This window comes from Kwoniella dendrophila, chromosome 11 (assembly GCF_036810415.1).
Source record: "Kwoniella dendrophila CBS 6074 chromosome 11, complete sequence".
NCBI classification, from domain to species: domain Eukaryota; kingdom Fungi; phylum Basidiomycota; class Tremellomycetes; order Tremellales; family Cryptococcaceae; genus Kwoniella; species Kwoniella dendrophila.
In genome coordinates this window covers 1294741-1322424 of record NC_089486.1, presented here as the reverse complement: position 1 = coordinate 1322424, position 27684 = coordinate 1294741, and the positions used below count along the sequence as shown (strand labels likewise).

The following is a 27684-nucleotide window of genomic DNA, read 5'->3' as shown; positions in this document are numbered from 1 at the left end:
AGAAGTTTTTGAAACATGAACAAGTTAGATGCTCTTGTGTCGTATGCCACTTTCAACTTTAACACCTCGTATTATATAATAAATATATCGTTTTATATAATCATCAATACGTTTGATGTTATTTAGATTCATGTCAAGAATAGAGAGCAGCAATAGCAAGGTAGAGAGAGAGAGCAGTGAAAAGTAATTTATATACTCTTGTCGTATACTGCATGAACCTAAAGACCTCTTATATTATATAAGAAAAATGACATTTCATACCTACCAGCATAACGTCCCAGTTCATTTTAGGTTGTAAGGAGAGTAGCTGGAAGAGTAGAAGTAGAGATAGTCAGCTCGTAGTCAAACAAGTGAAGAGCTGAAATGTATAAATGCAGTCTCCAGATTCGCCTCTTCATTCGTTTTTGAGAAAGACAACAAAACCAATTCTCTTCATCTTAATTTTTTTTCCCCTCCAATCCTTTTCGTTTGTGCTACCCAAAACTTTTTGTAACTTGTGTTAAAAAGCTGTAAAATGACTTCAGAAGCTGTAAATTTCGATTGCGCTATCGCAGATGAACCATTACCTCCTCTAACACAACAAGATGTAGATGAAGCCATCTATTATATGAATCTACCTGAAAATGGTAATAACGCCCAAAATCAATTTGCCGTACAATCTACCATTACAGCTCCACCTCTACCAACATCCTCTTCTCAGAATCAGCATCTTCACGAGGCTGCCGAAAATACGATTTTGGACTACCTTATGACCTTAAATGGTCAACAATCTCCATGTTTAGTTAATTCTTACGATTTACCCCAAATTATGTTCACAAAAAAAGTAGCAAATTCATATGAAGACAGAAATCAGCCTGATACGCTTTTTACAACATCAGCTTTAAAATCGAATAACCAATCTGATGGTGTTTTGGAGTCTTCATCAAATTCATCATCTTCAATTGAAGCAGGACACAATGCTCAATCAAAATCAAATAGTAATAATGAAAGCGTTCATATAAAGAAAACTCGTAATAATAAATGTTGCCTATCCTGCCGGCAATCGAAAGTGAAAGTAAGTCGTTTCAGCCGAATTAAAGATTGTTGTTCATATACTTATATCTGGTTTACTGCAGTGTATAACCGTGGATGGAAAAGGTACATGTTTCAGATGCGTCCAGAAAGGATACAATGGATGTAATCCCTTTAAAATTGTTAGAGAGCCTAGAACTAATAGAAAGCCTAGAACTAAGAGAAAATAAGAATCTGATGTTCTGGCTCTCGATAAATTCTATACCAATGAGAATGCATTGTGAAATTATCCTTGTTTATAGTTACCTACAACTTCTTTCCATAATTTCTGACAATCGACATTAGATCCCAACTTCGCACACATCAAGAACGCTCCTGATAGTTTTCTATTCAATGAATATGTTTCTTGCGGTGGTGGTGTTAATCGATGTTTCAACATGATAGGTATCAAAGCTCTAACTGAATCTGTTATAGTCTGTTTATCAAATTCGTATTTGCCTGAATATGAAAATGGACCTAAAAGTCAAAGTAAGTAACAGTACGTGGTAGTATCAAGTGGGGATATCTGACTTACTAGCTACTAAAGCCATAGAATCTAAATGAGCTTCAACCATCAAATCATTCTCCTCACCAGTCAGATAACCTAAAGATAAACTCTCCTCCTTCATATTTTGTCTATCGTTTTCTAAACACGATTTCAACAATCTATACCATCCATCCATAAATTCCTTTGTATATTCCCTAGATGCTCCAAAGTCTATTAACTGTATACTTTCTTGACCACTTCCGTTGTTTGTATCTGAGTATAAGAAATTTGCCCAATTTGGATCGGTTTGCATAAATCGAAATTGAAATAATTCCATTAGGCATAATCTGAGGATATTTGTACCAATCTGACGGTGAAGATGGAAGGATAAGCGAACAGATCCTGTGGCATTTGAAAGGTATGCGAAGAGATTGTATACTCACTCTGTCTCTAGCTTCCTGCGATAAACCCTTCACGCGACTCAGGGGTCTACCATCCATCCATTGGGTAGTCAATACTCTACCGGTTGTAGCTTCTTCTACGACTTTGGGTACAGAGAAATAATGATCTTTCTGTAGGAGTTGACCAAACTTCCTTCCCGCTGCAGCTTCCTTAACATAATCGCATTCATCTTGTAATTCCCTTCGCATCACCGCAATGGTGTTCTGCAAATATAATCCTTTTGGCAATAGAGCTGAAGATCTAAGTAGTAATGATAAATTATTGAGATCGGATTCAATTGACGATGCAACTCCAGGGAATTGGATTTTGACTGCTACTGTTGTGCCATCTGATGCTAATGTTGCTCGATGCACTTGTCCTATAGAGGCAGATGCTATCGGTGTTCGATCGAAAGACGAGAAAAGCGATTGCCAGTCTGATCCAAATTCTTCTCGCATAACTCTCTGTATATCGTGACGAGAAAGTCATTCAGTCAGCTTTTTGCGTAAGCTACACAATGTTCAAAGTTGTCGCGGTGACTCACCTCCATCTGCCAGTCTGGCATATGATTAGCGTGAGCTTGTACTTGATGTAATACCTTTTCGATCTCAGGAGGTAGCATGTGATTGTCTATTGAGAGGTTTGTTAAATGAGAAATAATTGTGCGGTTTGGAGATGTTAGCAGACTCACCCTGTATACTCATGAATTGACCTAGTTTCAACGCTGCACCTCTCATTCTACCCAGGGTAGCTACCAGTCTTCTGATATTGGCATCACTCATAAATACACTTCCACCACTTTTGTTTCCCCCTGTAGTCCTTCTAATGGACTCCGAAGCTGCACCAATGGAAAGTGAGGCAGCAAGGGCTGTAAGATTGTTCAAAGTCAGTATGGAGTAGTAGCTGAGATTCGTTGGTTTTGAGGTAGTTGGACTTACATCCATAGTGAAATAATCTACCTAGTCTTGACGAGGGGACTTTCGAAGCACGAAGTATTACAGGAGCCTAACATGAATGACCGGTCTTAGCTAACAAACCTAACAAGCCTCGAAAAAAGACAACGTTTCGACTTACCTCTTCTTGTTCATCTAGCTGAGCTTTGAGCGAAGTAGGGTCTGCTCCTATATCTTCAATGCCATCTACTGTATCTATTGGCTTCGTTATCTCAGACTCTTCTGCTACTACAGTATTTGCAGCTGACGGTATGGATGAAGAGTATTCGGAAGCGGGCTGAGGTTCTGTTTCAAGTTTAAAGTGAGGAGCAGATGTACTGGAAGACGAGGCGATTGGTTGAGCGGAAGAAGGCGGTGTACTCGAAGGTGCAGCAGCAGAGGAAGTCGGCAGGGTCGATGAGGTAGAAGTGTCGTCATGTGCTGAAGTATGAATGGGATTATCTAGACTACTATCTTTCTGCTTAGTTGCAGGAATGGGTCTGACTGAAGTAGCTAAGATTCTTGATTTTCTAGATTGTTCAGCTTCTATATGTCTATCAGGATGAGTCGCTGGGGCAGGAGGAGGATTTTGATGTGGTGCAGCTTTGATCAAATCATTTAGTGTGGGTCCAATCGAATCTTTTGTTGGTTTACTATACTGTTTACTCGCTCGGCTCTTCTGAACCGCTGAAGATGCGGATGATCGATGATGGGGTAATGGATTTTCTATAGGTGGTAAACCCTTTTGTTTCCTCTGTTCAGCTTCTATGAATCTATCTGGATGTGTATCTGGTGCAGGAGGTGGTGGTGATCTAGGTGATTGTTGAATTAACCTATCTAATGCCGATAATACCTTTTTCTTCTCTAAAGGTGCAGGTGATGATGACGACGATGAAGGACTAGTAGAAATAGGATGTAGAGTAGACTCATGCTGTTCTAGTAATTCTGATAAATTCAGTGAATCATAGTCCGGTTGTACTGTATTTGGTTCCACATCTCTTACTTCGGTCCTCTCTTGACTTTGGTTCTGAGCTTGAACGGAACCTACAGCTGATAACGCAGCTACTTCTTCTAGCTGAATAGCTGCTGAGCGGGCTACCACACGAATCACAGCTGACAACATCCTCAACCCGCTTGTTACTTGTGCTTCTGTTGAGCTGAGGTAGTTGACGATATCAAAAGATCTAGATCGTCTATCTATGCTACCAAAATAGATATCTTCTCGTGTATGTCATAGAGATGATCGGAATATCCATCGAAATCTTAAGCTTTATTTTCGAAATATATACCGTTATACACACGTGGTCGATGTGGGGTCTCCTCATTAGATGGCCGAAGCAAGTTTGTCGGAGTATGCCGGATAGCCAGGAGATTAGGAAACGACCGGAATAGCAGCAACAGCAGCAAAGAAATGTTGAGAGATCCTTCTTATTATCGTCTACTTTACCAATCCCTAAAAGATTATTTGTCAACAATCATAAAATAGAGGAGAATCCGATCAGTAAGAGTGGTAACGGTTCCGGTATGTTCCTTATTCGAAATCATATATAAGTATGCTTGGAAAATTTCAACTCAAATTGCTGTTCCTTCTTTAGCTTTTCCTCCCATCGACCTCAAAATCAATACAAAATGTCTTTACGAATAGCGGCTATAAGAGCTGCACGACCAATAACTTCAAAAGCTAAATTGTCTCTAGCTCAATTAAGTAGAAGAGCTTACTCAACACCTCAATCAAATAAACCAATACCAAGTATAAAAGGTACTTTGATAGGTTCATTTGCTGCTGGATTAGTTGGAACTATCGCTTATAATTATGTTAACCAGGACAATCAGGTAGGCTTTAGTTGAAGTAAGCTGTAATTATGATTTCAACTAATGAACAAATGTGTAGGTACGATGTGACGGTGCACCCCTTGTTGAAGCTATAGATACACATGGTTATCCTTGGGTTCCCGTTGATGCTATTGAGAAAGATGATCCTTCGGTGAGTATGATCATAGCCGTAACAGATCTCTCGTTATTAATATTCCCTGTCATGTCGTCGTTTGTTGCTTGAATATCTGTATTCTTGAATCCCGTATACTTACATGGACTGATGGTGGGTTCACGTTTATAGAATCCAATGAGAATACGTATGGCAAATTGGGTAAAATCATTACAAGATCACATCGTAGCAACAATGGAAGATATTGAATCAAAATCCGAACCAAATTCATTCTCACCTTCTTCAGAAACACCCAGATTCTTAAAGGATACGTGGTTACGAAAAGAAGGTGGTGAAGGATCATCATGCGTTTTGAATGGTGGTAGAGTATTTGAAAAAGCTGGTATAAATGTATCAATCGTTCATGGAATGTTACCACCTAAAGCACAAAAAGCAATGTTACCTGATCATCCTTCATTACCTGAACCTACAGAAACTGTACCTTTTTTCGCTACAGGTTTATCAATTGTCATACATCCAAGAAATCCTCACGTTCCAACTGTTCACTTAAATTACCGATATTTTGAATTAGCAGATCCAAAAGATCCTAATGGGAAACCTAAAGCATGGTGGTTTGGTGGTGGATCAGATTTAACACCATCATATCTGATAGAAGAAGATGCTATACATTTCCATAAAGAATTGAAAAAAGCATGTGATAAACATGATGAAAGATATTGGCCAGATTTCAAAAAAGCTTGTGATAAATATTTCTTTATAAATCATAGAGGTGAATCAAGAGGTATAGGTGGTATTTTCTTTGATGATTTAACAACTTCATCACCTATCAATCAACCTACTACCTCAGAAGGTATATTAAAAACACAAGAAGATTTATTCGATTTTGTTAAAGATGCTTCAGGTGCTTTCTTACCTGCTTATGTACCTATTGTATATAAAAATAAAGATAGAAAATGGACAGAAGAAGAAAGAAGATGGCAACAATTAAGAAGAGGTAGATATGTTGAATTCAATTTGGTTTATGATAGAGGTACAAAATTCGGTTTAGCTACTCCAGGTGCAAGGATTGAAAGTATTTTGATGAGGTGAGTTTCTGTTCTCTTTCATGCGATAATACCATAGAATGCTCTAGTCCAATCCAAGGTGCATTCGCTAACTCACCATTCATCTAATCACAGTTTACCTGAAACAGCAAGATGGGAATACATGTCAGATATGGGTAATGAAGGATCAAATACACCAGAAGAAGAATTGATAAAAGTGTTGAAAAACCCTAAAGAATGGGTATGATAGGGAGAGGTTACACAGTGAATTGATAGATGAATTGAAATACAGGATGAAGTTGCACATTGTTGTGTATATATAATATAGATGAAGCACCAAATACCTGATCATGCATTTTTACCGCTTGTTATATGCTAATACGACCACATTTGTTTCTGCGAGTGTTCTCTTTGGTGTATCGAGAAATTCAAATACATACTCGAAATAATGTCTACTATATTCATACAACATATACCGGTACATGGCTATTTCCCCAAAATATGAAAGAAGAATATAAATCAACCAAAAAACTGAAGCTACCGAAAGATGAATTGAAGCCGAAAACGTCCTTTCTCAAAGAATAAAGAATTCATCTATGTATAAATACCCCATCTAAAATTGTCTAAATTCAAGAGCACTGCCAATTGACACCTAAGCTACAACAGTACTAGGCGTATCCAGCACATCATCTGCATCACTTCTTTTAGTTCTCATGATTGTGCTTGGAGTTTGAGGTATTGTCATCCTATTTGGCATTGGAGTTGACATTACCATTCTGTTTGATTGTTGCGAAGACGATTGAGAAGGTGTAGGTTGATATCCCCTCATTCCACCATTAGTTGACGGCGTAGGTGGTATATTATTTGGTCTTTTAGGTCTAGCTTGTAATCTTAGGTCTTTATTATCAATTGCGACTGATTTCGTACACTACGAGAACATAAAAGTTGTCAGTCATTTTCCTATATCAAAGAAGGATTGACCTTAATAGATAAACAGTAAAGAAAGTTATACTCACATTAGATGTTTTATAAATACCAACTAATCTATGAGCCAATTCGAACATATCATTCCTTAGGGAAATCACAATACTATATAGAGTTTTTTGGAACGATTATCAGTTCAGTTCATTTTTGCCTTTCAAAGACGAGGTATGAGAAAGTTTAACTGACAATTGAGCAGCTTGAGTTTTCGATTGGATGTAATTAGCTACAATAGAAACATTCTTGAAATCCAACGCAGCATCAATTTCATCCATGAAATATAATGGAGTGGGTTTGAATACGTGTAAAGCGAATACTAAAGCAAGTGAAGCAAGAGTCTGGATGATACAGCGACAGAGTACAATTAGCATGAGCTAGGAAAGTGATTTTTCTTTTCTGTGTATAAGCTTACCTTTTCTCCACCTGATAAATTCGCTATAGCTCTCCATGATTTCTTAGGTGGCATAATGGATAGAACCACACCTATCAAGAAGTACAAAATATCAGTTACTATGCTCAGTCTCGAGTATCTACTCCACGACGTCGTAACTGACCTTCGGAGAATGGATCCATACTATCAATTAATTCAATTTCGGCATTACCTCCCATCGTTATCATCTAGACAATCAAGTCAGCTATGATCATGTTGATCCGACAAGCAGCCAGCGATATACTTACTTGATACATTTCTTTCAATTTAGAACTGATAGCAGTGAAACCACTCATGAATTCATCTAACCTGACTTTCCTTAAATCGTCATATCGTTTCTTTGCAGAATCACGTGCGTTTGTTACTGATTCCATATCTCTTGCACGATCAAGGAATTCAGCTTCTCTCTTTCGATATTCAGCCAATATATTCAGATTAGGTCTTGCTTTTCCAATTTCCTCTATTGAATAAAGTATTGTTGAATATCAGTAATCGTTCTTACCCTCATTAAATATGTTATAACAAGGGTTAAAATCCTCACCTTCAAGTTCAGTTATTTCAGCATTCAGCAATTCTTTGTCGACTTCTCTTAACTCATCAAGTGAATATTCGACGAGCTCGGTGGAATTTTCCTTCTTCTTGTGAGGTTTTTTCTGTTTTGCTTCCTCATCACCCTCAGCGTCTTCACCTTCCTCACCATCTTTCTCAACAGCTTGCTCTGGTTTCTCGCTATCACCTTCTGCGTTCTGCTCTTCTTCCTCATCGTCCTCGCTGTTACAATTTTTATCAGCTATCAATTCCGTTGAAAACCTTACGATCTGCGAGTATTGTACAGCTGAACTTACTCGATATAAACTAGTTCCAATTCTTCATGTCTCTTCCTCCAGTGTTTGTATTTATCTTTGCTATCTTTCTGTATTCTAGCATTGTCTTCCATCTTCTGTTTGATATCCATCTATACAAGTGGAACATGATATCAGCAGTGAATCAATCATGTTATATTAACTCTTCATAAAAGAAGGATTGAAGAAGAGAAAAGAAAAGGAAAGAAAAGGGGAGAAAAGGGAAGAAAAGAAGGAAGGGGGATGATTGAATTTAACGAAATCAATTGAAATTGAGATTGAATTGTGTGAGTGACGGTCTGTGCTTATAAAGAAATAAACTTACTTCTAAAGCACGGAAAGCATTTATACCTTCAGTTTTTTCATCTAATTCTTTTTTAGAATCTTTTAATTGATCTTTAACATCTTCTGATGCATCTTGAGCTTCTTGAACTTTTTCTTTAATCAAATTCAAATCGTTCGTACATGCTTGTAAATCATTTTCAACTAATTGTAAATCAGATTCAACTTCTTCTAAAGATAATCTATTTTTTTCAATTGATTTTGTAAATTTATCTAAATCTCTTGAAGATTTATTTAATCCAACTTCACATTTCGTTATTGATTCATTAGCTAAATCTAATAAACCTTTTGTCGTTGAAACTTTAGATTGTATAGCACGTAATCGAACTCCACCAACATCTAAAATTTTATTTTGTAATGATTTGATTTGTTCACTTATTCCAGATGATTTTTCACGTAATTTATCTGTTTCTTTAGTCAAACTCTTAACTTCGCTATCAAGTTGATTTATCCTCTTTTCATCTGCTGCATCAGGTTTTGATTGTGATCTGGAAAGAATGTATTTTAGGTATCAGTCTAAGACGAACCCAGACGTTAGATGCAATATCAATACTCACATCAATTCTTTCAACCTCTTTGCACCCTCCTCTATTCTCTTTCGTTGAGTCTGAACATCTAATTCAATTTTCTCCAGTTGAATTTCAATTTCAGGTAATCTCTTTTTCAAAGATTTAACTTCGATTTCAACTTCTTCTCTTTCTTCTTGAAACTTGTTTAGCTCTTCTTGAGCTGTTGAAGATTCTTTTTCATATTTCGCTACAACTTCAGGTGCTACTTTATCAGCAGTGAATTTAGATGACATACCCCCTCTTGATACCTTTGCCCCACCACCAGACATTGTACCTGACGGATCAATCAATTGACCTGCCAAAGTAACAACTCTCCATCTCTTTTTACCATAACCTATTCTTTGCGCTTGAATCAGATCATCAGCAACTAAGGTGTTTAACAATCCTTTGTAAAAGGCTGGTGCAAATCTAGGATCTTTAGGTTTAATCAAATCAAACAATCTAGGTACATTTTCAGGTGTTTCGATTCTACCTAAGTCTCTTGGAGGTAATTTCTCTAATACCATAAATGATGCTCTACCAACATTACCTTTTCTTAAATGTTCAATACAAGCTTGACCTTGTTCAACAGTATCAACAACTAAATTATTGAGCGCACCACAAGCGGTAGTAACAGCAACGTCATATTTATCATCGATGACACCAAGATCACCAAGACGCCCCTAGACAAGGTCAATTCAGTTAATCACTCCAAAAGTTGATTATCAAGATTCAACTGTAACTCACGTGAAAACCTTTGATACGCCCTTGATCACGAAGTTTCTTCAAACTACTCAAAACAGCATTTTCACTCTTGTCAGCAGCTAAAGAAGCTCTAGCTTCATCAGCTTTTGAGCGGGAAGAGGAGACTTTGCTTCGGAGTTGGTCTGATCTGGCGTTCATATCCTGTATATCGACTGTATGTTAAAATAATTCTATATGTAACGCAAGCGCAGAATGACTTACTTCTAGTTTAGCTTCAGCTTCAATAAGTTGTTTCTTTACCTTTCCTTGTTCCTGTCTCAGAGAATTATACTCTTCATGTTTTTCTTCATCACCTTCCTTCAGATCTTGCAAACTAGCTTTAGCTTCATCTAAAGAAGCTTGCATTGAAGTCGCCTTTTCAGCAAGTAACTCCCTTTCAGATGTAGCCACATCGATCAAAGATTGCTTTTCGCTAATCTTAGCTGTCCAAGGTTCAAGTTCACGTTGTTTAATTTCAATCTGAGTTGTAAACTCAGCAGTTTTATCTAAAACACATGATAAATGTAAGCTCTCATTGTCACACGTTTTCCAACACTTGACTTCCGGAAAGCTTACCTTTCAAACTATCCACAACTTCTTCAAGTTCAGCCTGTTCAGTTTCTAATTTTTCTTCGAGATCAGCAACCTTTGTTCTGTTCTTCTCCAAATCGGCAGTATAATTATCAATGGCTGAGGAAGCTTCCGATTTAGCATGACCGTCCTATTGCAAATAAACCGAAAGATCAGCTTCCGACAAGCACAAACTTTCCATTGCTGAAGGTAGCTGATATATGGTTATACTTACCTCTTGGATGGATTTTTTGAATTTCTTCTGTTTGGTAACTAAATGTTTTCTCTTTTCAGCTAAACCAACTTCCTCTTTTTCAAATTTCTTCGAATCTTTCACTAAGGCATCTGTTAATCGTTTGACTTCATCGAAAGCGGCAAGCTTTTCATCATATTCCTTTTGTAGATCACCGATCTTGGACAAATGATCTGCATTACGTTCTTGTTCATTCGTAAGCTCTGAATTCAAGTTTTCCTGAAAACGTTATCGTATTAGCGTACAAATAGCTCTGATACAGAGCGGAGATGGTCTGATAACGTACAATAGCTTTGGTGGTAATCTCGATGTTATTTTGCAAGGTGTGCATATGAAGTTGCCACAATAGAGATTTCTTTCTGGTCAACTCGTTAGCATCTCGAAGGTAATCTTCGGCTTCCCGCTTTTTGTCCTATCAAATGATAATTTTATCAGCTAATGATGTAGCGGGGTATGGAAACATATAGCTTACTTCCAAAGAGGCCTTCTCTCGTTCGACAACCCTCAATCTATTCATTTTTTCACCTCTTTCATCATTCAGGGCCTCTACTTCAAGATTGGCTTGTTCAATAGGTTCCTTGTATTTGGTTGTACCTATGATATCCTCTAAATACTCTAATAAGCCGTCTTCATGTTCATTTTGAGCCTTTGCTTTCATTTGAGCGATAGATTCAACTTCACCCTATGTATTGTATTTATATCAGCTTGAATCTTTCCCAAAAGAGGGCGAAGAGAAGATAAAAGCTCACTTGTAAGATCAAGAATCGATTATGATCCAGATCAATACCTTTCCCTTTTAACAGAGTGGTTACTTCAGTGAAAGAAGAGGTTTTATCATTTATGGTGTATTTGGAAGAATTGTTTCTGTAAGCGGTACGTGAGACTACTATTTGAGAGTTGGGGATCAGTAAGAAATTATCGACCCCCGGCTAAAAGAAAAAGGTAAATAGCAAAAGTCAGTTGTTGTACGAAAAGCGGAAGCTTTCTGGTGTAATTGAACTGACAAGATCAACAATTTCTCTGAACCAAACTTCGACTGAACAATTTTCTAAACCTTCTTTTCCTGCGGAATTATGAATTAATTCACTTAATTTACCTTGACGCATTTTACTTGCTCTGTAACCAAAAACGAATAATAAAGCGTCAATTGTGTTACTTTTACCTGAACCATTTGGACCAACAATTGCTGAGAATGATTTATGAAATGGACCAATCTCTTGTCTACCTGCATAGGATTTGAAATTTACTAAAACTAATTTATGTATGGTTAATCTTGGTTTTGGTCCTGCTTCTTTCGGAGCAGGAGCAGGTGGGGGTGGATTAATTGATATCTGTGGTGTAGGTAACGGTATTTGAGAAGAAGAAGATGAATTGGCTTGTTTGGAAGGTGAATTATCAAGTTTAACTGTTCCATCAGATTCAGCGTCGCTCTCTGCTTCTTCTTCGATTGCATGTGCTGTGTCATTAGGTGTCGGAGTTTCAGGTATCTGAGATAAGGAAGCTTTAGGTGTTGTACTTCTTTCTCGATTCCTGCTCGGTAAAGGTGTAGCTAACGTTGAGGAGGCAGAGGGCGTAGGAGGTATAGCAGTAGAAGCTCTTCGATCTCTTCCTGCTAAAGCTTCTTGTAATTCTTCTTCAGCATCATCCTCATCATCATCTGAAACTACTACTTTCTTCTTTTTCTGCTGTATTGGCTTTTCCTCTTTGTTACTTGCTGATCTTCTTGATTTAAGTGCGATTGTTTCAATCAATTCTTCTTCTTCCTCCGGTATCTCATCTTCTTTAGCCCCAACTGTTGAATCCGCTTCTGAGACTCTCATCTTTGATGCTCGTTTCTTTGGTACAGGTGCTGATCTTGGTTTACTTGATTCTCCCCTTCTACTTATCTTAGGTTTCACCTCTTCTTCTTCCTCTTCCTCCGATTCTTCTCCTGGAAATCCACCATCCTCTTCTTCGCTTTCCGGCTCTGGGATGACCAGTTTCTTGTTTCTCGAGCTTCTGGCAGGTGCGGGAACACTACTGGTCGAAGCAGCAGAAGCGCCAGAGACCACTCTTGTTGTCCTCCTTGGCGGCATTGTCACACTACTGATCGAGATGGGAGAGGTGATTATTAGAGTGTAATAAGGCTGTTGTCGATGTAGTGGAATAAAGAAAGAAGGTAAACCATTTGATATGAAGTGATTATTTACCAGAATCATTTATTTGTTGTTGTTGATTTCGACTGTTGTTGTTCCTGGTTATGATAGAATACACGTGGCAGATATCAACGCGACGCGTCTTATTCAACGGAAAATTATTGAATGTGGCAGAGTACTGTAAGAAAAAAGACAAAAAGACTGTCAATGGCATGCCTTGTTTTTAAGCTGTAGTTAGGCAGACAAAATCGCCACAACGGTAGCATAGCGTAAAAAACCTGGAGACCCACGCTACTACTGTTGAAGATATTCTTATTCTTGACAGCTTGGTCCATCAAATTCATACTATAGACCCATATCACACTTATATACACAGACCATATATACATATATACCTCTTTCAAATCATCATTACGTTCTCAAGTCTCAATCAGTCAACTTGTCAAGACAATCATATCTGAAGAGAAGAAAGGTAATCTAGAAAATCGAATCTCCAAGATGTCCTGGCAACCTTCAGAACAAGGCCTTCAAGAGGTCTTGGGTATGTTGAGAGATACCAGTAGTACAGATAGTGAAACCCAAAGGAATGTTGCTCATGTAAGTTGAAGTGTCATGAACTATTAGATCCTTATTCATGACCTTAATTCTGTATCAATGCAACTAATTATCTTTATTAATGCAAATAGCGTTTAGATGAATTACGGTTTAATCCGGATTTTCTTGCATATTTAGCACATATCTTAATCCATTGTACTGGTGAACAAGAATCACATAGAGCTGTTGCAGGTTTATTATTGAAAAATGCTGTCAATCAAAGACAAGGTCCAGCTTCAAATGAAAATGATGCAAGGGCAATGGCATATGTAAAAGCAACTGTTTTAAATGGTTTAGCAGATTTAGATAGTATAGTTAGACAAACTGTCGGTACAGTCATAACAAGTTTGATATCAAATGAAGAACCTGGTGCTTGGCCTGAAGCTTTAGATGCTTTAACTAAAGGTATGGGTAGTAACAATTTAGATATACTGGATGTGAGTGAAATTGAATTCGATGATCCCCCTTAACTGATTTACCCTTAATGGCAATGGACAAGCTATGTTCGCTAATGCAAATTGTGTTGAATACTGACAATGTCATTTCTTCCACTTAGGGTTCATTCAACTCTCTTTCGAAGATTTGTGAAGATGCACCACATAAATTAGATTTCCAGGTCCAAGGTAAAAACTTGTTAGATCACCTCGTACCTCAATTCATTAATTCTACAGCACACGAACAACCAAAAGTTAGATTGTATGCTTTACAAATATTACAATCATTACTCGCTATCAGAGTCTCAGCTGTATCTGCCAACATTGATTCATATATTCAAGCACTATTCGCTAAAGCAGCTGATCCTTCACCTGATGTTAGAAAATGTGTTTGTGCATCATTAGGATTGATATTAGGCTCAAGACCTGATAAATTAGTACCTGAAATGAAGAACGTTGTTGACTATATTGCTTATTGTACAAAAGATGAAGATGAAACTGTAGCTTTAGAAGCATGTGAATTTTGGTTAACATTCGCTGAAGATGGTACATTACAAGAACATTTAAGACCATATTTACCAATAATTGCACCATTATTATTAAAAGGAATGGTATATTCAGATTGGGATATAGCAATTTTAGATATTGATGAAGTTGATGAAAATGTTGCAGATAAAGAAACTGATATTAAACCAAGAAATTATTCATCAAAATCACATTCAACCCATGAAACAAATGATCCTTCTTCATCTAAAGCTGGTGGTGGATTCTCAAGAGAAGCTCAAGATAAGGCTTTCGATGAGAATGAAGATAATTTAGATGATGATGAAGATGATGATGATGATGATTATTTCGATGATGAAGACGGTGCAGGTGAATGGAATATTAGAAAATGCTCTGCTGCTGCTTTAGATGTAATTGCAGTTTCTTTCCATAAAGACTTGTTAGAAATTCTATTGCCTCATTTAAGAGATAAACTCTTTGATCAAAACTGGGTACAAAGAGAAAGTGGTATTTTAGCTTTAGGTGCTATTGCAGAAGGTAAGTGGTTGACTGGGAGCCTCGATCTCGGAAGTAACTTTGACAAGCTAATCGATGCCTACTCGTCAGGTTGTATTGACGCACTTGAACCTCATTTACCTCAACTCATTCCTTTCCTCCTTACAACACTAAAAGACTCAAAGGTGAGCAACAACCAGAACTCTTCTCGGTCAAAAAGCTAACATACTTTTTAGGCTCTTGTCCGATCTATAACATGTTGGACTCTTGGCCGATATGCAAGTTGGTGTGTTCACGTTAACACTGAAGATAAAACTCAGTACTTTATCCCTACCATGGAAGGTGTAAGTTGCTGTTTTCTTATCGATTTAATCGCCAAAGCTCTAACTGGTATTTCCTCATTGCTTTTGCAGCTCTTGCAAATGGTTTTAGATGGTAACAAACGAGTACAAGAAGCTGGTTGTTCTGCTTTCGCTACTTTGGAAGAAGAAGCAGGACCTGAGATGGCACCTTTCCTTGAACCAATTTTACGAAATCTTACATTTGCATTCAGTAAATATCAACAAAAGAATTTACTCATTCTTTACGATGCTATTGGTACCCTTGCAGATTCAGTTGGTTCCGCTTTAGGTAATCCTGGTTACTTAGATATTCTGATGCCTCCTTTAGTGGAACGATGGCAAAGATTAGGTGATCAAGATCCAGATCTTGTACCTTTACTTGAGGTGAGTTAGCTTGAAATTTGGGCGCGGATCATGTTTAACTCATAGAACCGATCTTCTATTTTTAGTGTTTATCATCCATATCAATCGCTGCTGGAGGATCATTCTCAACGTATACTCAACCAGTTTACCAAAGATGTTTGAATATCATTCACGCTACTTTGACACAATACCAATCATTCGAGCAGAATCCAGAAGAAGTCGAAGAACCTGATAGAACATTTATTGTTGTCGCCTTAGACTTGTTATCTGGTTTAGTACAAGGTTTAGGTGATCAAATGCATCCACTCATTCAGAATGGTCAACCACCGTTACTTCATTTATTAGCTTTGTGTTTAACAGTAAGCATTATATGCTATTCGATCATGATTGTCGAGAACACATTACTGATAAGCAATACCTATTACAGCACTTTGAACCACCTATCAGACAATCAGCTCACGCATTATTAGGTGATATGTCCATGACATGTTTCCCATTATTAAAACCAGTTATACCACAAATTTTACCTAGTGTAATAGAACAAATTGTTGTTGAACCACCTGCAGATTGTATATCAGTCTGTAATAATGCTGCATGGGCAGTTGGTGAAATCGCATTACAATTTAATGGAGATTCATCAACATTAGAACCTTTTGTACCATCATTGATTCAAAGATTAGTCCCAATTTTGTTAAATTCAAAATCACCAAAATCTTTGACTGAAAATGCTGCTGTCACAATTGGTAGATTAGGTTTAGTTTGTCCTGCCTTAGTCGCTCCAGATTTAGGGAACTTCGCTCAAGCTTGGTGTACTGCTTTATGGGAAATCAAAGATAATGATGAAAAGGATTCTGCTTTCAGAGGTTTCTGTATGTTAATCAGTGCTAATCCAGAAGGTATTCAGAACGTAAGTATCGCGTGGTGCTCCAATTGAAATTAATCCATCTGATTCTGTCAACCTTTATCGCACATTCAAACTGATCATGTTTCTGTTTGACAGAGTTTCGTCTTCTTCTGTAATGCTATTTGTAAATGGCAACATCCTTCAAGTCAATTAGACAGCATGTTCAGAACCGTAAGTTTTTTTTTAGCAGTCCATCTTATGCCGCATAAAACTTTTGCTGATTACCTTTTCTCTTGCTATCTGGAAAAATAGATCTTACAAGGTCTGAAATCTGGTTTAGGTGCCAACTGGGAAGCTCAATTGAGTACTTTCCCGTCTGTTATCAGACAACGATTAGCAGAAAGATACCAAGTATAACAACAAAATTACTGGAAAGTGATCGAGTTTTCTGAAACGTATTTTTGCCTTTCCATCCTATTCCTTCTGAGATTATTGCTTTCAAATTTCTACATCTCATAATCGCCTTTATACCCTTTTCGAATTAGATAGGCCTTAAGCATCGATACCCCTACATAGCATTAAATTCTTTTTTTGGTTTTCCATACAATACATACATAACATAAAGTAGAATAGCAATTTCCTTTTTTTCCATACAGTATATAGCATATAACATCAAGGCGATTATAGATAAATTCTTTTCACTCAATTAATGAATTTAAATGACCTCATCATATATATAACGTAGATAGATTTTTCTCTGAATTTTATAGGTACCATCTCTTTCTCTCACATGGGATTTTTCCGTAGCATCTCTTCAAAATGCAACAATGAAAAGCTTTGGTTTTGATGAACTGATCACATATGAATGAGTTTGACCTATGCATAATAGCATAATAGCATGGAATGAATCAGCAAAGAGAAAATGCCACACTGCATTTTTAACGTTTATTGTCTTATCGGCGTTTCCGGGAATTGTATTTCGCCGCTACTGTAGTGGATAACTGGTTAACTGCCTCGTGAGGTAAGGGTAAAGTGTAGAATGTTGAATATTTCGTATTGTAAAGCTGAAGATAGCGTAGATGAAACTTTAATCAAAATTCACCTCTGGTGGTTATACTAAAAAACGTCTTTTGGTTTTATCTATATCTCGTATATACATACTTCCAACGAACAGACGAAGAACGGCGCCCCTTCAGTTCAGCAAATACGAAAAGCAGATTGAACGCTTTTTTCGAATTTTTCAAATTGTGAAGCCAACAATCAATTATATCCACCTTTGTCAAAAAGATAATAATATATTAGATATAACAAAATGTCTTTCTTTGCAAAATTAGGATCAGATGATTCATCTTCATCTTCATCTGGATCAGATTCTGAAGAATCCATCTTATCTGGTGATGAAGGTTTAGAACAAGATAAAAAATTAGCTGCTAAAACAAAAACAAAAAATAAAGCTTCAATGTTTTTAAGAAGTGATGCTGAAGATTCTGATGAAGATGATTCTGATGAGGATAGTGATGAAGATGATGATGAGGAATTAAGTGACAGCGAAGATGAAAGAGCTGTGAGTTCACTATTCCTAACAAGAAGTCATGATTGAATACCGTACCGTCATGAAGCTCTCTTTGATGATTTGAGCTGAATACTGACAACCACTCATCAATCTCTACAGGCTCGAGGAAACAAATTCTTGATGGGGGCTGATTCAACTGATGAAGAAGAGGAAGAAGAGGATAAGACCGTTGTGTTGAGTGCTAAAGATAAACGGTGAGTTGAACATTCACAATCAACAGCTGGAACACTATGAGGGTCAAAATTCTGCTAGAGAATGGTAATCGCAATTGTAGAATAGCATATAGAAGAGATGAGACGACGTGTTAGGCAGAATGAACGCATGAACTGACATTACCCCAATCCCTTCCAGATTTGCTGAAATGGAAGCAGCTATCCACAATATCACGAACGCTACTCGAAATAATGATTGGGTATTAGCATCAACAGAATTAGATAAAGTATTTAGATTTATTCAAAGACATCAAGTTACTGTTGTAGCAACAACAGTTTCTGCCGCAGGACATATACCACCAAGATTTTTAGAAATTTTAGTTAGTTTAGAAAAAGATGTCAATGAAACCATTTTATCTGAAAAATCTGCTAAAAAGAAGATGGCACCAGCAAAAGCAAAAGCATTGAATGGTTTGAAACAAACATTGAAGAAGAAACAAAAAGAATTTGAAAATGTTTTAAAATCATATATTGAAGATTCTGAAGCATACACAAAAGCTTATGAACAAGCTAATGCTATTCAAGCACCAAAAAAACAACCTAAAAAAGTTCAAGTCGCCGATGGGGATGCTGGAGCAGAAGGTGCAGAAGACCAAAATGAAGATTTCATGACTATTGGTAAAGGTGGTAAAGCTCTCAACTTAACTCCAGAAGGTGTATTCAAGACTCTTAGAGAAATCTTCGAACAAAGAGGTAGAAAAGTAAGTTAGCTGAAAACACACTAAGCACCTTCTATCAGGATAGCAGCTGACCAAGGTTCCCCTTAACAGAACACTGACAGAGCTGAAACCATCAAAATCCTTTCCAAACTTCTTGAAGTTTCTGAAACCACCTACCAGAAACTTAGAGTTCTCCTTGCTCTTGTTCCCGCTCGATTAGACTACTCCCAAAATCTCGCTCACATCCCACACGAATCATGGGTTTTAGGTCTCAATGAACTCCATCAACTTGTTACCTTACTCTTAGATAACCCTGATTACGTTGTACAAGAGACAGTGGGAGAGTATGATGACCTCGTAGAGAGAGAACCTCAAACTGTAAACGGAAAGAAGGAAAGAGTAGCTGTTGCTGGTAGTTTGATCAGTTTGTTAGAGAGTTTAGATAACGAGGTAAGCAGATATTTGTGATACTGACATCAGGAATCTAGCTGATCTATCACTTTTTTATACTAGTTTACCAAAACCCTTCAACACACTGACGCTCATGAGAAAGGTTCCGACTACATCGAACGATTGAGACAAGAAGCCCCCTTATACACCCTTGTTGCTAAAGCCCAATCTCTTTTCGAGCGAGAAGCTGCTACCGATTCAACTGCTCGAGCTGTCATGCGACGATTAGAGCATGTCTACGCCAAAGTAAGTCACGATAGTATATCAATTGGAATGATTTGAGCTGATAGGTTCCATCTAGCCCAACATCATCATTGACCATTTCGAATCCAAAATCCCATCCGGCCTCAAATCCAAGATCGTCCCCACTGAAACTAAACGAAATGCAGATGAACTCATTCATGACTTATGTGTTTACATTTACGGTTCTGACGCTCCTGTGTTACGTGCTCGAGCTATTCTTTTCCACATTTTCAACCACGCCACACATGGAAGATATCATCAAGCTAGAGATTTATTATTAATGTCTCATTTACAAGATACTATTCAACATGCTGATGTAACGACACAAATCTTGTACAATCGAGCAATCATGCAATTAGGTTTATCAGCATTTAAGAGAGGATTTATTCAAGAATGTCAAACGATATTAGGTGAAATGTTTGGTACACAAAGACAAAAAGAATTATTAGCACAAAGTGTACAAAGATATCAACAACAATTAACACCTGAACAAGAATTAATTGAAAAACGAAGATTATTACCTTTCCATATGCATTTAAATGTTGAATTATTAGAAGCTGCTTATTTAACTTCTTGTATGTTAATTGAAATTCCTTTATTGGCTTCAGTTGAAACCGAAGAACAAAAAAGAAAAGTTACATCAAAAGTTTTCAAAAGATTCTTGGATTTAGCAGATAGACAATCATTTATGGGTCCACCAGAAAACACAAGAGATCATATTATAAAAGCTTCAAAATCTTTACAATCTGGTGATTGGGAAAAAGCAAGAGATTTGATTTGTTCAATTAAAATTTGGTCTTTATTAGATAATGTTGATGATGTTAAAGCAATCTTATCCAAGTGAGTTTTTGGATTGTTTACTTATCCAATAAAAACCAAGAAAGGGAATCCTCATCGCTGACGTATGTTAAATCTCTATAGAAAAATACAAGAAGAAGGATTAAGAACATATTTATTTACATATTCATCATATTATCAATCATTATCATTAGAACATTTATCAAAGACTTTCGATTTACCACAATCATTAGTAAATTCAATCATATCAAAAATGATTTACAATGATGAATTAACTGCATCATTAGATCAAATTGATAAAGTTGTTATTTTCCATAAAATTGATCAAACTGAAGTTCAAAAATTATCACAATTATTAGCTGAAAGAACTGCTAATTTATTAGATCAAAATGAAAAAATCTTGGATCTGAAATTAGGTCAAAATCAAAATCAACAACAAGATGGTCAAAGATCAAATAATGCACAGACAACAGATGGTGGAAATAATAAACAAGAAAGACGTGGTGGAAATAATAATAATAGAGGTGGTTCATATAGAGGTAGAGGAGGTGGTGGTAGAGGTAGAGGTGGTTTCAATGCTGGTTTAGGTTCAACAATGGGTAGTGGTAATAGAAGAGTTGCAGCTCAATAAGAGAAGGGGAAAAGAGAATGATTAACATTTGATTTAATGATATTATATGTTTTCGTTTCTTTCAATGCTTTCATAATCGTTTAGATAGGATCATTTTTACATGCATTTTTCGCATTTTGTGTATGACAAGTATATATTCTGTAATTGACTATCTACTTGTACAAGCTACCCATATGGTATACAGACTGCAACTTCAGTTGATCTACAACCTTCCCAAACTATCCGAATCCAAATTCCACCCGTTATCGCTGTAATTTCCCTTCCATTGAGCCTATTCCTCCCCCTCCTTATCGGTCTTCTCAGCATACTTCAGTAATGCTTCTCTTGGCTATCACCGCAAGAGATAAGTATAGTCAGCTCGTGTAACGAAATAGTATATACGCAGTATTGGCTCTCGATGAGTCTGACGTGGCGAACAATTAGGAAGGGAAAAGATGGTCTATGAGACGGACAGAGAGGGAGAAAAGGAGGGGTGGTGCGAAGTCAGAAGAGGGAAACAGACGAGGAGGAGGCGAGGGGATGATATGGTTGAAGTGAGAACAACTTACATCCTCAAAAACTAATTCAGATGGGAATAACGTTTGAACGAAACCTTGAGTTTCTGAAGCACCTAATCTACCACCTCTACCAGCACCTTTGACAGGTTCCATAGGTTTGAATTTTTTAGCTTTTTTCTCTTTCTGATGTAATGATTCTCTATGACCTTGATCTTTAAACATTGGTAAAGCGTCTGGGGTATATATGACTGGTTTCAAATCCACTGAAGAGAATGATGGATCTCTGGGAGCGGTTTTAGGTAATTTAGATAAAGGCAATAAAGCTCCTCTTATAGATGAATAGGGTGAATATAATACGTGTAATCCACCTGTCGGTAATGACGCGAATATCTATTTTCACAGAAAGAACGTTAGCATTCATTGGGGAGTATGGGTGATAGCCTTCCATAACAAGGGGAAGACTAGGGAAAGATCAAGTCAAATCAACCACAAACTCACCTGATTTATCCTTGAATGCCATGCAACTCTAACTACACTACCTTCACCAATAGCTATCCTTCGCTCTTCTTTCAAATCCTGCGAGTTCAGGAACACTAATCCACCTTTTTGTCCTTTTGGTGCCGCGATACCTGTTAGTATCGATTTCTCGTCAGGTGAAAATATGATATTGGTTTCTGGATAAAGGTTGTCGAGTCCAGTGGCTATCGCTATTGGTTTTCTGATATTACGTATATCCCACACTAAGATAATAAGAAACGACAGAGGTCAATCCAAGCATAATCTGGATGAAACGATAAGGATGATGTTTGCTTACATTTGACAGTGTCATCACCCCCTCTAGTAGCTACTCTTTGACCATCTCTGGAGAAGACAACACCAGTCGTCTCCGTGTTCTTCGCATGGGCATTCTCATTACTGTATTTAGGTCTGGCGAAATTTGACGAAGTTTCCCATATATGTAATGCACCATCAAAACAGGCTATGATCATTAATCATCAGCCTTCGGTTGCCCGTCTTATCGTGCGCGATCTGCAAGCTAAACTCACCTCCAGCGATCAGCTTTCCGTCCGGACTCCAAGCACATGATGTTACCCTCGTCCTAGCTCCTCTCTCTTTCGACCTTACTACTATTACTTGTTTCTGCTTTCGCTTGTTCTCCACATCCCATATACTGAGAGAATGACAAACAAATCAGCTTGTGCGACCGTGACCGTCGAAGAAGCGATTTTTTTAGCTTACCGCAATGTCGAATCACTTGAACAAGTCAAGAACTGTGAGTTATCCGTTGGATGCCATGATCCACCATTAATTTCAGCTGTATGACCGCTAAGATGAACTATTATAAGCTTGATAATCGTGATGATTCCCGACGGAAGAGCTTACCTTGTATTCTTCATATCACGTAGATACACATCTCCTTTATTGTATTCCATTCTATAAGTTGATCAGTAGAGCTTCACTTCTACATAGAGAGGCACAGCTTACCCTTCCTCACCATCCTTATTGTATACCTTAGGCTGTAGGGTACCCGATATAACCAGTAAATTGTGTCCGTCAGGTGAATAGGATAAATCATGTATCTGTAAGGGGAGAACCCGGTAAGGAGAGGCAAGGGGAAGGGGTAATGGGGTAAGGAAACTATCAGCTAAGTCAAATACCAGCACACACGACATATAGCTTACATAGTAATTGCCATTTGGCTCAAAACTCTTGAAAGGTTTTAATCTTGAATCCATACCACCGAAATCCCATATTTTAGTATCATAGTCATGCGATCCAGTAGCTATTCTAGCTCCAGAGGAATCTATCGCCAAAGCTGATAGCACCTTTAAGCAATACTTAGTCAGCATACCACGATCTGAACCTCCATCTTCCTTGCTATGAAGGGTTGCGATAAAATAGTACTAAGATAGACTATGTGAAAGACCGAGACCATTTCTCTGGCTTGATTGTGTAAGGTCCATTGGTATGTGAATGACAAAAAGGCTCATAATAGAGGCTTACCTTAGTATGATCCTTCAGCACTATCTCATGTGATATAGGTGTCCTATCGACTTCTTCTTCTTCATTTTCATATTCGTCTTCATCACTTTCTTCAGCTTCAGCTTCTCCATCCGCTTTCCTCTTCCCACTGCTTTCTTTCTCAGAGTTTGAAGGAGGAATTGGTCCTATCTGGTCGTCTTCGTCTTCATCTTCATGATCTGCTTTAGCTGGAAGAGCCGTAGTCTTCGATGGTCCTGGTTGCGAAATTTCCACCTTACTTGCAAGTGGAGGAGAAGCAGCTTTTACAGGTTCAGACCTTTTAGTGTGATCGACTTTCGCTTTGTAGGTTTGAGGGGCAGTTTTGGCTTTTTTACCAAAACTCATAGGTAGTCCAAAACCTTCCATCTTGACGGGTATATGTCTCCAATGTAGCTCGTGGGAAGGTTTACCAGCAGCAGAGATGTTAAAGATTCAAAGAGTTATTGTTTTGGCCGGGAGCATGAAGGATCCTCATATACATGTCCCAACTTGGACTTATCGATCAGCTTCATCGGCGATCGCCGCTTCACATATCATTACGTTTAAACACGGTCTCATACTGTTGTTCGTCATCATACACGAACGTCCCTTGGCTGTTTGTGCAAAGATATAATTCTGTGAAGCTATAGATAGATACCTGGGCTAGCTGTGTTAATGTAATCGTCCTAATCCCCTAACCACCTCCATTGACTAACGGTACCAAGGGACTTGAACCGAAATGTTCGAGCGAACTTTACAAGATCTCATCAGAGGTCTCAGAGCTCATAAAGCGTCTTCGAAAGCGCAAGAAGATGCTTTTATAGCCGAAGCTATGGTAGAAATACGTCAGGAGATGAAAGGGAAAGATATGGCTTTGAAAGCTGAAGGTGTATTGAAAATTTGCTATGTGAGTGTTGTAAAGAACGTGGTGAGGTGACGGTACACGGACCAGAATAGCTGATAATTTGCTCTCGCAATACCATGCATAGCTCATGATGTTATATCCGATACCGGCACCTCCAGAATTCGCATTTCATGTCGTAGAAGTGATGAGTTCTCCGAGGTATCATTTGAAACGTGAGCTATATGAGTGGTGGTTAAGTACCTACGGCTATCAAACTCATACGATGTACTTAGAAATCGGATATCTCGCTGCACCTATGGCATTTTCAGGTGATACAGAAGAAGTTGTTTTAACAGTTAATGGAATAAAGAAGGTGTGTTGTCTTCTAACCTATAGGGATGTTCCATACTCATAATTCGGCACTTCTAACAATTTTTGATAACATTTTTTGTTTTTCCAGGATTTGCTATCACCACATGTAGCGTTACCTTCGATACCTTTAACGGCTTTACCACATTTATTATCTTTATCACCATCATTAAGTATAACGTTACATTCAGATTTATTACATTTGTTAACACATTCATCACCAAGAATAAGGAAACGATCTATATTATGTTTATTACATTGTTGGGAAGCTTTTCCCGGAGGCTTAAAGGAAGGTTTTCCCAAATTAAGAGAAAAATTGAAAGATCAAGATCAAGGTGTTATAGGTGCTACTATAGGTGTTGTAATGGAATTAGCAAAGAGACAAGGTGGTAAAAATTATTTACCTTTGGCTCCTGAATTATTCGGTATTTTAACTTCAAGTAGTAATAATTGGATGTTGATTAAAGTCGTTAAGCTAGTAAGTCACCTCAAAAACCATATTAAACATATGCATCAGATAAAATGGTTATGAGACTGATATGTTTGTTAATTGGTTGATATGATAGTTCGCTATTCTCACACCATTAGAACCTAGATTAGTTAGAAAGCTATTACCTCCAATCACATCTCTCATCTCATCAACATCAGCCATATCGCTATTGTACGAATGTGTGAGAACGTGTATAGTAGGAGGAATGCTTGATCCCGATAGAGCTGAGGGAGAGGCTTTGGCTAGGGTATGTGTAGAGAAACTAGGAGGCTACCTGAGAGATGAAGGAGGAGACCAGAATCGTAAGCTGTCAAGGCGTTGACACACCTTTGGTCACCAAATAACATATCCATCTATAGTGCGCTACATCGCGTTACTGGCTATGGTCAAAATCATCCCGACACATCCATCTATGGTGGCCGAATATCAGGATGAGATTATGGAAAGTCTAGATGATCCAGATGTATCGATACGAATGAGAGCTTTGGAATTGGTTACTTCAATGGTATGTCACGCTTGGGCTGGTGAATGACTGTATAACGCAGCTAATGAACCATATTTAGGTTGATCGAGATAATCTACAAACCATAGCAGACCAACTTCTTTCACACCTCGCACCTTCCGAAACCAACACCTCTGATTTACCTTCCGCCGTAGCCTCCCTAACAGCTATAGCAAACCAATTGTCTCCTACTGCAGCGAAAGATCCCACTATAACCTCAACATCAGTATCGCTTTCCCCTGCATATCGACTCCTCTTGACCCAAAAATTGTTATCAATCATATCATACGATACTTATGTCAATGTCACGGATTTTGAATGGGTTATTTCTGTCTTGATAGATTTAGCTTATGTCAGTCATGTAAATGTCGGAGAAGAAATCAAGCGATTGATTCTGGACGTTGTGGGGCGAGTCAAGAGTGTGAGAGAATATGCTGTGGGTGTATTGGAGAAGGTTTTAGGAGACGAAGACTTTAGGGAACGAGGTAGAGATGGTACCGGGGAAGACGGTCTAACAGAAGCTGCTATATGGGTTTGTGGTGAATACTCGAGGTAAGAGATGGATTCCATCTGTTCACTGGTCATGGCTGACTTGCATTTATTCAGTTATTTATCTTCGCCGTTGAGCGCAATATCCTCTTTACTTTCACCTACATTACATCTCTCCTCTTCGTCCCTCATATCGCTCTCACTTCATTCAGCAGCCAAGATCTTTGGTCGCTATGCCGCCTCAGTGTCTACGACTTGGTCATCCGATGGACATGCAGAGTCCAAAGCCCTAGTAGCTACGGTCAAATCTGGCTTGGAGCCTTTCCTCTCTACAGGCAATATAGAAGTTCAAGAGCGAGCATTTGAATTCACACAATTGTTGAATTTTGTGCAAGCTGATTTGACAAATCATATACCACCTAAAAAAAACATATCTACTTCGGTCCCAGATGATATACCAGAAATGGACAGTGGATTTGCTGAATCGAGTAAACCAAATAATGATAATCCACCTTATCCAAAATCTCTATTCTTATTTGAACCGTTGTTTTCATCCTATGAACTCAATGCAGTAGCGTACAAAGCTCAAGATGCAGTACGTATACCTGATGGTCTGGAACTCGATCGTGACATCGTACCTGGAGGTGGATTTGGGGAATTATCGGAAGACGATGAAAGTGAAGAAGAAAAACCTACGATTGATCTCGGTGAAGGTGGTGGTGAAGGTATGGAAGAGCTTAGAAGAGTATTAAGAGAACAGGAAAAAAAGGGTAAGAGGAGAGAAGGAGAAACTAAAGAAGAAAGGGCTAAAGTGAGTTTTACGCTTTTCGAATCCAGGACACATCATCCTTATGTTAAATTTGTCGTATAATACTCTTTAGCGTCGTGCGGCGAGAAAAGCGAAACATAAAGATGATCCATACTACTTGTATGATAAGAATGACAAAGATGAGAATGAGGAAGATATAGACGAGATACCTATCGTTAGATTAGACGATTCTGAATTAGCTATACAAGAACCATCAACATCGAAAACCAAATTTAAATCGAAATCAACTAAAATCAAAACGAAGAAAGCAAAAGTTCCACCACCTGAATTTGATAGAACAGGTGAATTACCTGAAGGGTCCACTGCGTCATCTGTACGCCAATCTACCAAGAAAGGTGAATTGGAAAAAACAAGCTCTGGATTATCTGCTATCGATTTAACGTCGAGCACTCCATCATCGAATAGAGGATCAAGTGCTAGGTTCGAGGAATACAAAGTAGATGATGATGATTTACCTCCAAGGTCGAATGCCATAGAAAATATTACCTCGAATGGTATACACACGAATAGACAAAATGATGATTTACCTGTGACTAGTATTACAGGTGAAATCGAAGTCGTTAAAGTGAAGAGGAAGAAAAAGGCTGATAGTAAAAAGAAAAAAGAGAAACCTATAGAGAGTTGATTCAGATAGACTTTTACATCTTGCTTGATGCATTCGCTGTATACTGATGTTGAAAGGGCTATTGACCTAGATCATACACAGCGACGAGGCATAATCCCAATGTGTTCAATTCCATCAGACTAACATTGAAAGAGCATTTCGATCGAAGAAAGTG

General features: G+C 37.9%; 8 protein-coding genes across 8 annotated transcripts; 5 read left to right on the top strand and 3 right to left on the bottom strand.

Annotated features, from left to right (window-relative positions):
* Nucleotides 1–514: 514 nt before the first annotated feature.
* On the top strand, nucleotides 515–1241 carry L201_008044 (uncharacterized protein; the record flags this gene model as incomplete). The annotated part of the gene is made up of 2 exons (XM_066223744.1): nucleotides 515–1054; nucleotides 1116–1241. 2 exons carry the CDS (start codon nucleotides 515–517, stop codon nucleotides 1239–1241), a joined length of 666 nt encoding a protein of 221 aa, XP_066079841.1.
* Nucleotides 1242–1297: 56 nt separating this feature from the next.
* L201_008043 (uncharacterized protein) lies at nucleotides 1298–4033 on the bottom strand (the record flags this gene model as incomplete). The annotated part of the gene is made up of 7 exons (XM_066223743.1): nucleotides 1298–1527; nucleotides 1586–1904; nucleotides 1981–2442; nucleotides 2523–2608; nucleotides 2670–2846; nucleotides 2917–2983; nucleotides 3053–4033. 7 exons carry the CDS (start codon nucleotides 4031–4033, stop codon nucleotides 1298–1300), a joined length of 2322 nt encoding a protein of 773 aa, XP_066079840.1.
* A 506-nt stretch (nucleotides 4034–4539) lies between these two features.
* L201_008042 (uncharacterized protein) lies at nucleotides 4540–6145 on the top strand (the record flags this gene model as incomplete). Its single annotated transcript, XM_066223742.1, has 4 exons — nucleotides 4540–4743; nucleotides 4802–4894; nucleotides 5027–5940; nucleotides 6034–6145. 4 exons carry the CDS (start codon nucleotides 4540–4542, stop codon nucleotides 6143–6145), a joined length of 1323 nt encoding a protein of 440 aa, XP_066079839.1.
* Nucleotides 6146–6550: 405 nt separating this feature from the next.
* L201_008041 (uncharacterized protein) lies at nucleotides 6551–12683 on the bottom strand (the record flags this gene model as incomplete). Its single annotated transcript, XM_066223741.1, has 18 exons — nucleotides 6551–6826; nucleotides 6915–6987; nucleotides 7069–7217; nucleotides 7292–7362; nucleotides 7434–7497; nucleotides 7558–7769; nucleotides 7851–8080; nucleotides 8155–8264; nucleotides 8477–8981; nucleotides 9051–9724; nucleotides 9789–9947; nucleotides 10008–10291; nucleotides 10362–10506; nucleotides 10591–10827; nucleotides 10895–11020; nucleotides 11081–11290; nucleotides 11358–11537; nucleotides 11613–12683. The coding sequence occupies 18 exons, from the start codon at nucleotides 12681–12683 to the stop codon at nucleotides 6551–6553; spliced, it is 4776 nt and encodes a 1591-aa protein (XP_066079838.1).
* A 558-nt stretch (nucleotides 12684–13241) lies between these two features.
* On the top strand, nucleotides 13242–16735 carry L201_008040 (uncharacterized protein; the record flags this gene model as incomplete). Its single annotated transcript, XM_066223740.1, has 10 exons — nucleotides 13242–13340; nucleotides 13430–13774; nucleotides 13894–14812; nucleotides 14882–14955; nucleotides 15007–15114; nucleotides 15184–15495; nucleotides 15561–15833; nucleotides 15902–16381; nucleotides 16475–16549; nucleotides 16631–16735. 10 exons carry the CDS (start codon nucleotides 13242–13244, stop codon nucleotides 16733–16735), a joined length of 2790 nt encoding a protein of 929 aa, XP_066079837.1.
* Nucleotides 16736–17630: 895 nt separating this feature from the next.
* On the top strand, nucleotides 17631–20884 carry L201_008039 (eukaryotic translation initiation factor 3 subunit C; the record flags this gene model as incomplete). Its single annotated transcript, XM_066223739.1, has 7 exons — nucleotides 17631–17882; nucleotides 17991–18085; nucleotides 18243–18804; nucleotides 18874–19212; nucleotides 19276–19458; nucleotides 19514–20295; nucleotides 20377–20884. 7 exons carry the CDS (start codon nucleotides 17631–17633, stop codon nucleotides 20882–20884), a joined length of 2721 nt encoding a protein of 906 aa, XP_066079836.1.
* A 271-nt stretch (nucleotides 20885–21155) lies between these two features.
* L201_008038 (uncharacterized protein) lies at nucleotides 21156–23769 on the bottom strand (the record flags this gene model as incomplete). Its single annotated transcript, XM_066223738.1, has 10 exons — nucleotides 21156–21212; nucleotides 21433–21771; nucleotides 21880–22121; nucleotides 22196–22360; nucleotides 22428–22552; nucleotides 22621–22707; nucleotides 22765–22815; nucleotides 22867–22961; nucleotides 23064–23207; nucleotides 23386–23769. The coding sequence occupies 10 exons, from the start codon at nucleotides 23767–23769 to the stop codon at nucleotides 21156–21158; spliced, it is 1689 nt and encodes a 562-aa protein (XP_066079835.1).
* A 352-nt stretch (nucleotides 23770–24121) lies between these two features.
* Nucleotides 24122–27530, top strand: L201_008037 (uncharacterized protein; the record flags this gene model as incomplete). Its single annotated transcript, XM_066223737.1, has 9 exons — nucleotides 24122–24289; nucleotides 24372–24459; nucleotides 24520–24599; nucleotides 24687–25073; nucleotides 25162–25387; nucleotides 25445–25590; nucleotides 25649–26139; nucleotides 26194–26887; nucleotides 26958–27530. The coding sequence occupies 9 exons, from the start codon at nucleotides 24122–24124 to the stop codon at nucleotides 27528–27530; spliced, it is 2853 nt and encodes a 950-aa protein (XP_066079834.1).
* Nucleotides 27531–27684: the final 154 nt, after the last annotated feature.